The sequence below is a fragment of the Saccopteryx leptura genome, chromosome 2, assembly GCF_036850995.1.
Source record: "Saccopteryx leptura isolate mSacLep1 chromosome 2, mSacLep1_pri_phased_curated, whole genome shotgun sequence".
NCBI classification, from domain to species: domain Eukaryota; kingdom Metazoa; phylum Chordata; class Mammalia; order Chiroptera; family Emballonuridae; genus Saccopteryx; species Saccopteryx leptura.
In genome coordinates, this window is record NC_089504.1 from 309,406,588 (window position 1) to 309,422,370 (window position 15,783).

Below are 15,783 nucleotides of genomic sequence, written 5' to 3' on the forward strand. Positions count from 1 at the left end.
GCCTTCCTAAATGGCATATATTATCATATCTAAAGTCTACTCCAGATCAGTATGTACTCTACACAGGAAGAGGACCACAATATAAGATAGGGTGTAAGAAAAAACTAAGTTATACAACATTACTTCAACCTTGTTTTGTTTAAAAGAAGCTTTATATAAAACACTATTAAGAATACATTTTCTCGCCTGACCAGTAGTGCAGTGGATAGAGCGTCAGACTGGGACGCACAGGACTCAGGTTCGAAACCCTGAGTTCGCCAGCTTGAGCGCGGGTTCATCTGGTTTGAGCAAAGCTCACCAGCTTGGACCCAAGGTCACTGGCTTGAGCAAGGGGTTACTCGGTCTGCTGAAGGCCCACAGTCAAGGCACATATGAGAAAGCAATCAATGAACTAAGGTGTCACAACGAAGAATTAATGCTTCTTACCTCTCTCCCTTCCTGTCTGTCTGTCCCTATCTATTCCTCCTCTGACTCTGTCTCTGTCAAAAAAAATAAATAAAAGAATATATTTTCTCTAGGGTACGAAAAAGTAAATGATTTTATGGGAGGGGGAGGAAAGAGCACTTTAAGAAGGACACGATAACTAACCTTTTATGATTCTGTATTATTTGAATTTCGTCAGTGCATCTACATTTTGCTTGTATCTTTTTTTCTTCCTTTTTTTTTTTAACAAATCAACATTATCCATGTTTTCAGTCATTTGAGGAATGACCTTTCTAAGTCAAACCTATGAGGCTCTGTAACTATGAGAAAATTGCAGAAATTGCTGGGGAATGGGTTTTAAATTAATAGACATATCCCAGATTAAATTAGTGGTTTCAGTTGACTTTTCTGATTGTGTTTTGATTTGATTTGGTTTTAATCCATCAATCTATCAGGAAGTTTATGGATTTTTCAGGGATTTTAAACCAGCATTCACAAAATGGCACCAGGAAAGAGGAAATTGAAGAGATCTGGTCTAAGAAGTTGTGAAGGAACTCAAATTTAAATCATTAATTGCAACCTTTACATGATTAACCTCTAATCTTATGCTTTAAACTCGACAGCAACTTCACACTAGAAGCATTTTAATGGGATAACTCGAAAAACTTTCCAAATGACTGAAGCCTGGAAAACACAGTGTTATGTGTAAGAGAGCAGCTATAAACACTATGTAACTAATAAATGGTCCCTCTGCTAGAGTGGCACACTCCTTAATGGAGGAATTCCATACTCAAGTTCTAAAGGCACATTGTCCCAGAAGCAGATTTTAAAAACTGATTTAAAAACATGTATGTGTGTAGGCTAAAGGTGGCGACTTATCAAAATACAGTAACTATCACACAAAAGGCAAACAGCCAATACTACAAACCAAAATTCCAACACAAGCAATACAAAGTAATAGAAAGAGTCCAAGTCTCCTTAAAACAATATACAAATAAAAATAAAAACCCTAAGGATGAATATAGGAGAAACGCAAAATGATTTTCACGCTGTGATCACCTATTAAAGTGCATGCTGGGCCTCCTTGTCGCTTCCCACACTGTGGAAGGGCCCCGTTGCTCCCCTGAACTCTGATCACACCTGTGTCAGTGACCAGAAGCAGACACACTTATCTCTAAAGTTCATGAGGCAGGGCACCACCTGCTTCCATAGACCCTGCCTCCACCCCAGCTGTGCAATCAAGAAAAATGTCCCCAATCTTAAGACTAACAAGAAATTCTAATTGCGATCATCACTGAAAATGTGTGCACAAACAAGCATTCTGTAGTAAGTTATAGCCTACCTAAATAATAAGTATTAACTTCAAACACACATTCTCAAGAATTTGGTCCTAAGGGTAAAGGAAGTTTTAAAATGTCCTTCTGAGCAGCTGTCCCCGCATACAACAGGTCACTTTCAAACAGTCTTATTTCCTAATGATATAGAGGTGAAAATCCACATAAATACCCATACTTCTTCCCACAGTCATACATGAAAACTTTACGGAAAGTACACACAGGAAGGGAGCTTTGTGGGATGGTGAAGTGCATGAACTCCACAGAGACCGGGGTTCAAGCCCAGCCCCAGCACTTGCTAGAGATAACCTTGGAAAGATTCCTCATCTCTCACTTTCTGCATTTATAAAATGGGGTAACACGGGGTGTGAGGATAAAATGAGTTAAAATATATAAAGAGGACAGCACTAAGCAAACAAATAGCATAATACCACCTCTTTAAAATTTTTTCATTTTCCTTGGGCATGTATGTCCTATACTCTAAAATGGTTTTTATAACAAATATGTGACCCCAATGTATAGTCTATGTTTATGTCCTCTATTAACTGTTTCATCTCTCAACCACACATTCAACAAAAACTTGAGATAAGCTACTCTCTTGTTAAGTTTAGTCCAACCAGGAAAGGAAGGGGGAAGGGTTATTACATAAACATAAAAATGTGCCAATGTTTGGAGGCAATACAATGCTGAGATAAAATCTGTATCTGATTCACAACTATGTGGCCCAGGCTACTTTTCAGCTTGAAGCTCTATAGCAGGGGTCGGGAATCTTTTTGGCTGAGAGAGCCATGAACACCACATATTTTAAAATGTAATTCCGTGAGAGCCATACAACAATCCATGGACGTTACACATTATTCAAAAAAAATTTGGTGTTGTCCCAGAGGACAGCTGTGATTGGCTCCAGCCACCCGCAACCATGAACATGAGCGGTAGGAAATGGATTGTAATACATGAGAATGCTTTATATTTTTAACATTCTTTTTTTTTATTAAGGATTTGTCTGCGAGCCAGATGCAGCCATCAAAAGAGCCACACCTGGCTCGCGAGCCATAGGTTCCCGACCCCTGTTCAATGGCAAAGCTGTAGAGGTCAGGAGAGGAAAGGGGACCCTCTATAGATCTCCCCCATTTCCGCAGTCACCTTCCACACAAGGATCTCACATTCTCCCACTCTCTTGCTCACACAGCGTTCATTCCCAGCAGGAACAGCAGACAGTGTCCAGAAGGCCCAGCACTGAGGACTCAGCCAGGGTGAGGCCCAGCCTACGTGGACCACCATCCACAAATATGGACTCCAGGAAACGGACATCCGGCCACTGCCCCCTCACCTTCACAAATGGAAACAGAACTGACTCATTCAACAAATGCTACTTGCACAAGAAAAGTTTCCTCCTTACACAGTGTCCAGTTTGAGAGAAAATTACCCCAACAAGGTACTTGGGCCTATGAGAATGATTCCCAGATCTCTAGGAAGGGAAAAGGGGCAGGGTTGACAGCCCAACATCTCTAGTCCTAGTTCTACACCATGGCGCTTGAATCATCATTACCTCAAATTTCCCTGCTGGGCTTCCTTTGAGTAAATAAATAAATGTAAACAAAATGATAAAAGACAATATGATTCTATCAGACAGGGCTGAGCTATGGGGCTATTCAATTCAAAATCCAGTTCTGCTGTTAACTGAAAATTTTTACATACATCTACTTCAGTCATGTGTGTTTATAAAAGTGATAACACTGACAATAAACATTAATAGTTTATGTAAGGGATAATAAATAATTCATAGGGTACATTACAGCCCTCCTCTACTCCTCTCCCCCCAGATTGCTCTGAGTAATGGAGAAATTTCAGCAAGGATTATTACAACTAGGGAACATTCAGAAACCAATTCCCAGAAACTTCCAAGTGCAGAAACCAACTTTGGCACAAATTACATCAAACACCATGCTTCATGAGAGAAAACACTGTAATTACTGTCAAAAGAAACATGCGAACAAGAAGTGGCTGAACATCACTGCGGCTAATACAACCAATAAAAAAGTTGCAAAAAAAAAAAAAAAAAAGTTGCAGATTTCTACAGTGTGCTCAGAATTAAATCAGATTAATTCCAGTCCAGGTGTAATGTTCCTACCATGGAAAATAGCTTTTCAAACAGAATTCAGGGTGGGATGCTACAACAGCACAGCATCAATGGGAGAGAAAATTGGATTTGGAAAAAGACGTAAAGAGATGTGAATGGAACACAGGAGGGATAATCAAACCTTCTATATTTGTTGGTTATAAAAAGCCGATGTCTCTATTAAAAATAGAAAAGTGCCACTTGAAAGAGAAGATGAAAGTAGCAGATGGCACAAGATTCCAATACAGCACTTCCAATCATTTCCAGTGACAAGTACCAAAGAGCTAGAGTGAGATCTTCCCACTACATTCAGAGCTGGTGAGTCTTTTTCCACTTTTAAGCAGAGTGGAAAAGACACATGTAGATATAAAATAACAGCAACACAATATGCATTTTAAAAAGAATAAGGCGAGGCCCTGGCCGGTTGGCTCAGCGGTAGAGCATCGGCCTGGTGTGCGGGGGACCCGGGTTCAATTCCCGGCCAGGGCACATAGGAGAAGCGCCCATTTGCTTCTCCACCCCGCCCCCCTCCTTCCTCTCTGTCTCTCTCTTCCCCTTCCTCAGCCAAGGCTCCACTGGAGCAAAGATGGCCCAGGCGCTGGGGATGGCTCCTTGGCCTCTGCCCCAGGCGCTAGAGTGACTCTGGTCGCGGCAGAGCGACGCCCCGGAGGGGCAGAGCATCACCCCCTGGTGGGCAGAGCATCGCCCCTGGTGGGCGTGCCAGGTGGATCCCGGTCGGGCGGATCCCGGTCGGGCGCATGCAGGAGTCTGTCTGACTGTCTCTCCCCGTTTCCAGCTTCAGAAAAATACAAAAAAAAATAAAATAAAATAAGGCAACAATGGGGTTAGCAAGAAAATTAATCTAAAATATTTAGACTTTTATATTATAGAATGAGCTCTTAAACGTCACATGCATACATTTGAAGACATAGCTCAAATTTCTGCGACCATCTTCTTTGCAAATATTAATAAATTGGCCTGTGATCCATTTGTCTGCGATAGTTGTGTCAAGAGAAAAAAATCTGTTAAAGTCACTTCAAAACCACCATTTTATAATAAGACATTGATAAATATTAGTGATCAACAGTACTCATTTCCTGAAAGTTTTTTCTTTCACTTTCTCTTTTGTAGGTTATATATACCTAGAGATTATACACAAGTTCAGGCTGAAGGAGGTAATCTCATCATAACTGTGTCATTTCTGTCTGTGACTAGAAACACACTACACTCAAAACCAAGATTTATAAGACATGTTTCTATAGTCTTTGATTTAATTCAAAGGCATAATTTCTCCATTTTTATCTTTAATATAATACAGACCATAAATGTGTATAAAGAATACCCTTACTAGAAAAGACTGTCAACATTTTCCAGCCCTAGCAACTCCTTCAGTTGAACAAACGTGTGTGTGCTGATTACAGGAGAGGTGCCGGACCAGGCAGAGGACTTCCTACGTGTGTGTGTCCAATGCGATGTTAACCCACAAACCCTGTTTGTTTCCAGGGGATTCTCTCCTCCCCCCTTTCTCAGCTCTTTCCGCCAAAGGCAGAAAATATCTCATCATTAAACTGAAATGACTTCTTTTATATAATGAATTTAAACAGAAGGTTCCATCCCTGTAAATTTCACCTTTACTATAAGAAACTAAAAAGTACCCAAAAGTTTAAGTCCTTATCTGATGGTTTAAGTGGAGAAAATAAATGGATCATACTATAGTGTCACTTATCCGGAGAGCTGATAAAATTTACAACTAATTTATGAAACCACCTATTAAATCAAAGGAATTATTGTAAGTCTCACAAATGATGCAATTTTCCAAGTAATTTAAAGAGGGAGAAATCTCAATCAGATGTCCATTTAAAAACAGCAAGCAAGTAATCCTGGCTGATGTGTAGCTAGTTACAACATCAGGTAGGTACTCCCTCCTTCTTCCTGGTTTCTTGAAGGAAGGTTATTAAAACTGAAACACTTTCACTTGCTTTTATAGGCAAAGAGGTGAAATTCAAATGCCAAAAGTAGGAGGTCAGACGTAGTCACATTTTTCTTGCTGTCAGAGACTGATTTTTGGAGGTAGGGAGCAGGAGAGAAATCACATTTTAGAAGTTTATACTCAAACTGCGGCATATTCTGTCCTCGCGATACAGGCCTGTTATCGTTACAACACAATATCGTCAGCTTTAACCCAGAACACACGACTGAGCATCCCAGCAAAAACAGACTGCTGACATGAACATTTAATTTACTTTGGGCTCCCAATACACCAGAGAACCATGCCGTCCATTAGATGTTGTGTGAAGCAAAACTATGACTCCAAATTAGAGCCCACACATAGTGCGTGTCCTAATATTATGTCAGTGATGTTTTGGGGCATGATTTTGCTAACTAAGCAAATCACTCAAGGGCCTCATAAAACAGAATCAGCTCTAAGATGAATAGAGACTTCATGTGCAGATGGTTTTTAGAAATGAGAATATGACACACAGTCATAGTGCTTACGATCGGCTGCATCACTCGTGGGGCTCAATAGAAGGCTCCTTTCAAGCAATTTTTAATCCTGTCATGTCTGCACATCAGCTTTAAGAGTGGAGATATACAGGAGTTCAGGCCTAATGAAATATCTTCAGTTGAAATGATCTCTGAATGGGATCCAAATGAGTGTGGCATCGCCAGTCAGAGGTGCTGGAAAGGGCTTCTGCACTAGGTGGGAAGGCAAGACAGGCAAGAGGTCATTCCCACTCCCACGGATGGATACTCTAGCGCACATAGGCTGTCCTGACCAAACACAGGCCGAGGACCATCCCCCGTCCACGCTTTCCCGTGCTGAAAGCACCGTACAAACCCTGTCTGCCAGGCGGCGGTCCTGCACAGATGTCAGAGCTGGAGCACAAACATCATTAATTTGCAAAACTGGTGTCAGAAGCCTGGAAAAGTCCCAGGAACCACAGCAGGGCGATCACTTCAGGAATACTGTGTCCATTAAACACCAAGGTTTAAATGGCCCAGAATATGATGTGAGGAAAACCAAGGACATTAAAACCCTGAGTTAAAAAGTGATTCAGAAGAAACAGACCCACTGTGAACAGGTTTTTAAGAACACCTTCAGCCTGAGTTTCACACTATCAGCACACTGACATTTGGAGCCAGATAATCCTTTGTTCTGAACAGGGGCAAAGGTGAGACCTCTCCCGTACACTACAGAATGTTTAGCAACATCCCTGGCCTCTATCCTGACAAGCTGTGACAGCCGAAAATGTCTCCAGACATTGTCAGATGTTCCTTGGGGACTGAACTATCCCCTTAGATGAGACACTGCCTTAACCTATTTATTTTGCTTACATTTTTTTAATGGGTATACACTGATATGTTTTCAAAAATAAAAAATCACAGTCAGTTTTAACGAGCTTTTTCAATAAGAAAATTCAAAGAGATAAACGGGTTATAATCTGCATCAATTTTTTTCTTAGTGGTAAGTCAAACACAGTGCTTCTTAAAATCAGTGGCATCTTTGATGTGATGAAATTCAGCCGCCCACCACCCTTCCCCTTTTGTAGTGGAACCCTCGTTCCGATTCTCTTTTTTGGTGGTACTTCCTCCCGCCCTGTCCACGCTGAGTAGTCCCAGTTCTCCCCCAGCTCACACTTCTCCAGTCTTCCTTTGACTCTCTCGAGCTATCCAGTATGCTTCTAACAATACCCCTGCTTCCTAGGTTAGCCAGAGTTCAGTTTCAATCTTTCGACAACAATAACAACAAAAACCTAATAGAAACAAGGTACTTATTTTAAGTTACCCTCATAGAAGACACTGCAGAGTGTCACCCTGTCACAAAGCCCATCAGCCCGTTAAAGAGGTCACTGCTTCTCCTCACCACTCACCACACAGGTAGAGAGAGGAGCAGTAGAAATGGCACCTGTTGAAACAATGGCACAAGGAACCGTTCTCTCAAACTGCTGACAAGGCTTTATTCAATTAAGACAACAGAAACAACAATGCACAAATGCTTTGCAACGCCAAAAGTTGCTTCTCAAAGACGGACGTCAAACTTTCTCAACGGGTTTCTAAAGTTTCTTGTCTGGTGTAAAGAAAAAGAGGCAGAAAGTAGCTATTGATTCTTTTAAGAACTGTCACATAGATAAACACACGCTCGGTGCCAAGATCTGACAGCTGGAAGTGTTCATGAAGAAGGCTTCAAACAAAACACTTCTTAAAAGAAAAAATAAATAAATAATAAAAAGGCCGTACCACCCTCTGCTCTCTTTAGAGGTGACAGGGAATAAATTCTTTATCAATAGTCATTTGTCTGGGTTACAGCGAGGCTGCCAACCCTGGTCCACTTGAGATATGAAATTGGCTCTCCCTGGCACTTTTCATTCATCTCACCTGCCCTTTACTCTCATAGACCACGGCAGAGCCAATGGAAGCTGGATAATGAGGGAAGATTAAAAAAAAAAAAAAAGAAAAGCCATTGTGAGAGTTATGGTAAGAAGCCGGCACCATATGGAGAGAAAAGAAGACAAAAAATCCTACTTGGACTATAATAAGCAAAGTAAATATGAGTCTCACACAAAAAATCCTTACTATAATAAAATTCAATTAAAAATAATAAAATCTCAAAGACAAGAGACTCTATCATCAAATACTGATTTTCTTTGCTTAATGAAAATGGTCTAAATGTTTTCGTACATTTAAACTACACCATCTAATTATATATATACTCCATCCCCCTCACCCAATTAAATAATTACAAAGGCTACATGGGAAACTAGAGAAATACATGCATTCTTTCACCAGTGCTAATTACATCTTGCTTTTTATGTTATGTGCCTTCTCTATTTCCTGAGAAAATGGTGGTCTCCATTTAAACTTATGTCCTGTTCCCAGCGTTTCAAGCAAACTGGAGCTAGCTTAGCCTTTATCAAAAAAAAAGAAATATATATATCAGAGAGTATGTTTCAAACCTCTCATTTTAGTGTTGAAATATTTAAGAACCAAAGAGGTTAAATTACATATTGAAGGACCTATTACCAGAATCCAATTCAAAGATTCTTTACATTTAGCTCTCCTCAAGCAAAACAGTTAAGCAGTCCCAAACCAAACCACACACATGCGAAGCCTGGCGGCAGGCGTGTGCTTAGCACGCGCAGCCAACAGACACTGGCATGTTCGTGCAACAATAACGCTCTGTGCTATATGCAAATTTCAGGAGCACAGATGGAAAGCACTTGACTCTATCTTGGATCAAAAAGTATTGACACATTTTTATGAATAAGTATATACTTTAAGTCTTTAAAAAGTAGTACTTTTAACAACAACAAAAAAAAGATCTATGCTGTTTTGAAAGTTGTGTTTTTGTTCATTTTATAGCTTTTAAACATCTTCTTGTATCAGCACAAAAGGGTCTGCTTGACTGTCTGGTGTCCCACTGTAGGCATGTACCTAACTCATTCCTCATTCATCCAGTCTGGTGATGGCCATACGGATTGCTTCCAGGTTTCTACCGTTGCAAAAACAAATCAAGGAACATCCACTTAACTAGTAGTAGTAGTAATATTAATAATGACAAAAATAATGTAATATGTATATAGAAAAAAATGTAGAGGAATAACATGTCTAAGATTAGTTATCCCTATAAAATGGAAGTATAAAAGATTTTTGATTTTCCAACCTTACAGATTCGTTACAGCGTAATTTTTTTAGTGAGAATATTACTCATCAGTGCTACTTAATTGGGTACTATGTATAATACATTGCATTCATTGTTAGCTACAATATTGCTAACCGTAACTACAGCAAACAATATAATTTTCAATCATAAATACATTCATTAAAATAAAATAGCCTACAAAATTCCTGGAGAATCCTCAAGAACTACTTTCCACACTGAGAAAACAGGGCTCACTCAGTATTCGTGCAATACAGAATCACACAATAGATATAATAATGGTCACCGATAACTAAGTTGGGGAAAGAGGGTAACACAGGGCTCAAACAAGCATAATGCAAAACCGAAAATGGCCGAGTTCATGCGTTTGGCATATTCTGAAGGTCCACCAGACAGAAATAATGGGCCTTATTACAATTATTCCTCTCTAAAAATAGCTCCTAATTATAACGAGTCTGCCACGATCCCCCGCCTGCCGCGGAACTCACCGTTTCTGACTCTCAGACTCCTTCTTGGCCTGCTCCAGCGCCAGCTCCTCGGCCACCCTCCTCTTCAACGCCTCATCAGAAACTAGGGGCAGGAAAGAGCCAGAGGACAGCAAGTCAATGACTTCTTAAAAACAAAAGCAAGAAAATACTCAAGCAAACAGAGCCAAGACGAGATCTTAAAGGACGAAGTTCAGCCAGCTGGTCAGCGTCTCCTCGGAACTGCCGAAGTGCTGTGGAAAAGACCAATTAACGCGTATCAGGAGTAATTTAATCAAGAAGTTCCCTGGCGGCCGAGACATTTCCACACCTGCCAAAATGTATAATAAACTCAAGGAGCTGCTTACTGCCCAATGGGGACTAAGTCATTAAGCACAAATTCTTTAAAATGATGTCCTACCATTCAAGTCTGATGATCGCATGCAAAGGGAAGAAATGACATAAGGAAGGAACTTGGGAGAGGAAAATGACACCAAAGCATTCTCACTTTGATAATTCAACATTTAAAAAATTGTCTATTACAGAGAGAAAATTATTAGTTTACATTCATTTTCCTCTGATTTATGAAAAAGGGGGGAGAGCATTTATGAACATTTTGAAACATACTTTTTGGAATACATGTCATTCAAATTCAAGCGCCTGCCCCTGGAGAGAGATGCAGAATGGTGCTGAGAACTAAGCTGGAGCTTTCTAAATACCTGGTGACTTGAATCGCAACATCTGGTTCTTTACAATTAGAAAATGTTGTATGATGTGCTTTGTAAAGATTCTGACAGCTATGATAGCAAACCAAATAGGCATATTTTACATACTCCTTAGATGCTTGCATAAAAATAAGCAGAGACTATTTCTTCTTTACTAAAACCCTGTACCCAAAATTATGACCAAGAAAGCACCAGAAACATTTAAAAGGATCAGGAATCTATACACAGGACCTATTATCTCAAATAGTTGAGCCCATTAGATGGAAGACTAACTCATACTGTCTCTGCTCTACAAGAACACTCTATTTGATGATCAGAAGAGTGTAAGTGCCCTGCCTCAGGGCACAGACAAAAATAAATTACAAGACGATATGCAAAAGCCTTTTTCAGCTTTTGCGGACACTGGGCAATAACAAACATAGAGGATATATGAAAGGTCCTAAGGATGCTTTCCCTTACTTCTGGATCATCACCAAGCAGGTGGAAAGCCAACCCACAGGTGAAAAGACTGGTGCATCACAGAGCTGACAAGTAACTTGTATCCAGATAATACAAAGAACTTTTACAACAGAACAATAAGACAACTGAAAATGGGCAAAGGATATGTATAGGCATTTCTCTAAAGAAGTGTTACAAATGGCCGATAAGAACGTGAAAAATTGCTCAACAGCACCCATCATTAGGGAAATGCAACTTAATACCACAATGATACACCAGTTTGAAGTCACTACAATCAAAACTACAACAGCAAGTGTTAGTGAGAATGTGGAGAAATTGGAAACTTTATTCATTGCTGGTGAAATATCAAATGATGCAACCCTTGTAGAGAAGAGTTAGGTCCACAAACTGCTAAACAGAGTGACTACATGACCTAGCAATTTCACTCTTAGGTACTGTCTACAATGGTAGCATTATTCATAATGTCCCAAAAGTGAAGATAACCTAAATGCCCATCATCTGATGAATGGATAAACAATATATAGCATATCCATTCAGTGTGATTATTATTCAGCCATAAAAGTCATGAAGTACTGACAGATGCCACCACATGATGAACCCTGAAAACATCACGCTAAGTGAAAGAAGCCAGATACAAAAGGTCATCTATTGTATGCTTCCATTGACATGAAACGTCCAGAAGAGGCAAGTCCGTAGACTAAGAAAGGCAGCAAGGAGTGGGAGGAAGGTGAGGACGGACAGCCACATCGAACGAGGAAAAGCTTTCTTTTGGGGGTGTTGAAAATGTTCCAAAATTAGATAGTGAGATAATCATGTCACAACTCTGTAAATGTACTAAAAACCACTGAAGTGTATACTTCTACTGATAAATTTTCTGTGTTAAATGCATCTCAATAAAGTATTAATAAACAATGGACAAGGAATCAGAGAAAGTAATACAGTGAACTTTGAGGTCTAATCCCAGCATGACCATCAACAATCGGGGGATCTTAGGGAAGTTACTCACTGAGCAACAGTTTCCTCAAAAGGCTGTTCTCAAATAAATGCTCTCCAGGGTCCCTGTGAATTATATACCAATGCTGCTGGTTGGCTTCTCTTCTACTTCATAGTACAGGGGTTCCTCAGGTTACGACAGTTCCATTCCTACAACAGTGATGTAACCCGAATTTTGGTGTAAGTTGAAACACACTCAAGCCTAAGTCATGTACCTATCCTAACACAGTTGTAAAATCATACTCTAGAACAGTGGTCCCCAACCCCTGGGCCGTGGACCAGTACCGGTCCATGGGCCATTTGGTACTGGTCCGCAGAGAAAGAATAAATAACTTACATTATTTCCTTTTTATTTATATTTAAGTCTAAACGATGTTATATTTTTTAAAAATGACCAGATTCCCTCTTACATCTGTCTAAGACTCACTCTGGAAGCTGTCTCGGTCACGTGATACATTTATCCGTCCCACCCTAAAGGCCGGTCTGTGAAAGTATTTTCTGACATTAAACCAGTCCGTGGTCCAAAAAAGGTTGGGGACCACTGCTCTAGAACACAAAAGCACAACTAAGCCACAGAAAAAGGAGAAGGAAATAAATATACTGTACTGTATGCATTTCTGCATATTCTTCTGCCACGCACAACCAGACTAGTTTGCCCACGTAGTCCGTACACCTGACATGAACAGCATAAGCCAAAACATTCATGCCTCAAATTTTTAAAGGTTTTATGGCAGTGAGCGTTATAAACCTGGAGCATCGCATGTCGGGACTGTCGTAACTCAAGGGCCCCCATACATGAACAGGAAATTTTGTTTGCATTAAGGCAAATCTTATAATTTTACAATATTAAAGGTTTTAGAACAATACAAATAATGGTGAAATTAGCAATAGCTCAGCAAAGAGTCTGAATACTCCTTGTTTTTCTATTAGCTAAACTTTGGATAAATCCATTAACCTACTCTAGTTCTGACTCCCTCATCCAAAAGTACGACTGCTGGGTCACATGGGTGACTGCTGGCTGTGACGTTCTACACGGTCAAACTGTACCCATCTAATCAATCACACCACATTTCCTGGGGTGTTGCAAAGTGCCACCACAAAAATGTTCTCAGGCAAAATTCCATCAAATTCTCAAACACAATTTAACTGAATTCCACTCTGTAAGGTATTTTTCCCCGCCGAGAAGGAAGGAAGGGGGCTCGAAGCCACCAAGTGTGGAAGAACAAAAGGCTTTATTGAGTACAGAGCGCGCATCCCGCCCGGCGAGGTCCCCTGGCCCCGAGGAAAGATGGAGGCCAGGGAAGTTGCAAGGATTAAACCGTGTGGGAGATATTTAAAGGGGCCCCTCTAGGGAAGTCAAGCTAATATGATGTGGTGAAATCTCACAGGCTGGCAGACGGTTGCTTTTCTCCAAATGGTTCCTGTGACGCCTCTTTTGGCGCGCTTGGTTGTGGGCGGTCCTAGCCAAAGTTCGCGGGTCTGAGTTCCCCATGTGACTATCCCCCATTATCCACCGACCTTACACACTCCATCCATTGAAACTAGGATTCTGAAAGGTGTTAGTATACCAGGTCTAAGCAGGAAGTAATAAGATCAGTGTTTTAGGTGAGCTGCTAAAACAGTCTCATATCACCATGGTATATTCTGTGCCTCTTACACAGCAGTTTTCCCGCCAGGGGAGAAGCTACAGTCAGCAGAGAGCTTTTCATCAATCTGGAACAGAACGCTAAGGACTCCAAGACCAAAGGGTGACCAGCTGGGTGGCTGGAAAAGAAGTCACGCAGGAGACTGCAGAGAAAGAAATGCAACCTTGGGGCAGGTCTTCTTTCTCTATACCAGGGGTCTCAAACTCGCGGCCCGCGGGCCACATGTGGCCCGCCGAACAATTTTGTGCGGCCTGCAGACTAATCCACGAAGTTCAAAATATTTTGGATAAAATTAAGTAAGCCTAGGGGCCTACTTGTATTTTTCATTTCTCTTGCATCCTAGCTAGATATTAACTTAGTTAACAGCAGTTGTGACGCGAACTACAGTTTCTGGTCGTTTTGTGACACTGAGTAAACTGCATGTACGATTGTGCTTGTTGTACTGATTTTTTTTTGTTTTCAACTGCAGTGAGAAAAGTGTTGCATAACAGTTGCCTTTTGTAGACCTAGTGCGGCCCGCTGAACGGCTGTGATCTTGCTCTGCGGCCCACATGCTGAATTGAGTTTGAGACCCCTGCTCTATACCCTCTTGCCTACCATAGTCTGCCCCGCCTCTCTCCTGCTCTGAGAAACAGTGAGACATCTGGTGGTATCATCTAGGGCAGCGGTTCTCAACCTGTGGGTCGTGACCCTGGCGGGGGTCGAACAACCAAAACACAGGGGTCACGACCCACAGGTTGAGAACCGCTGATCTAGAGAGACCGGAGTGGACAGAGAGGTGGAGGAGGAAAACAAGCAGCAATGCCCCCCCCCCTCCCGTGGAGAAGGCATACCCAAGGGATAGCGGGTTGACATCACCTTGGGTCAGTAAAGGGACCAGAGCACACAGCTGTCTTTCTAATGCCCTCGCTGCTTCTGGAAATGAAATGTACTTCTACACACACACACAACTTTTGGGTCTTTGTGTGTGAGCTGAAAAAGTAATTACTTGAGCTACCATCGAGAATTTAAAATAACAAAAGATAAAACATGACCAAGCATACAGAGTTTAAAAGCAAAAATAGCAAATCAAAGCCCAGGGAGGAAAATAAACCAGTCTAGTAATAGGTTTTGAGCAAATCTTTAGTTGTATGTTATTTATTTTTAAATCAATAGAATACAGAAAGCAACAATATATTCCTTCTGGTAGGTCTGATCCAAAGCACATAAGGGAAACAGATATAGACCTCTGGGAGACCACTATTTAAAATGGCCTTTCTCAAAACACTCTTTGCAGCTTTCAGGATATGAACATTTTCTCCAAACTGTTATTAAACGGAAAGGTCAGTGTTTCTGGACAGGCTACGAAGGGAAGTCCAGGAAAGGCCAACTGCGCCGATTAGCACAGCGGGTTCCAAGCAGCTCCTTAGGGACTGGCAAAGTTTGGGAAACGAGAAAAAGTGAAAACAAGAAATGTTCAAAACATATACGTTGGATTTGCCATGGAAATCTGCAAAACGATCCCAGGGCAGGAAGTCTGCTTCCACAGCTTTTACAAACACGCACACTTCCATTGTAAAGTTTATTAAGACAAAGGATGCTTTCTTCCCACGTGTGCTTCTTAAAATCTTCTCAAGCACCATGTTAGTTTGTCTCAATGGCAAATGGATCTTAATGGACACAGACACTGGAGGTTTGTCAATTAAATATAGATGATGCGGCACTAATCATAAGCCGCGTGAGGGCCTGACCTGTGGTGGTGCAGCGGATGAAGAGTCGATCTGGAACTCTGAGGTTGTGGGTTTGAAAGCCCAGGCTTGCCGGGTCAAGGCACGTATGAGAAGTTCATACTTCCCGTTCCTACCCCTCCTCTCTCTCTTTCTTTCATTCATTTCTCTAAAATCATCAATAAAAAAAAAAAAAATCTCAAAAACAAAAAAAAGTGAGGAAAAAGCCAAGCATGGCAAATGCTCAGTTACAGC

The 15,783-nt window shown here is 41.0% G+C and overlaps 1 protein-coding gene across 4 annotated transcripts in view; it reads right to left on the reverse strand.

The window, feature by feature from the left end:
- Window positions 1-15,783, reverse strand: part of CHCHD3 (coiled-coil-helix-coiled-coil-helix domain containing 3) — a 281,617-nt gene that overhangs the window by 205,348 nt on the left and 60,486 nt on the right. For all 4 annotated transcript variants that reach the window (XM_066362730.1, XM_066362731.1, XM_066362729.1 and 1 more), the window contains exon 3: window positions 10,024-10,105. In XM_066362730.1, the coding sequence (XP_066218827.1) occupies window positions 10,024-10,105 (82 nt within the window). The remainder of the gene's footprint in view (window positions 1-10,023; window positions 10,106-15,783) is intronic.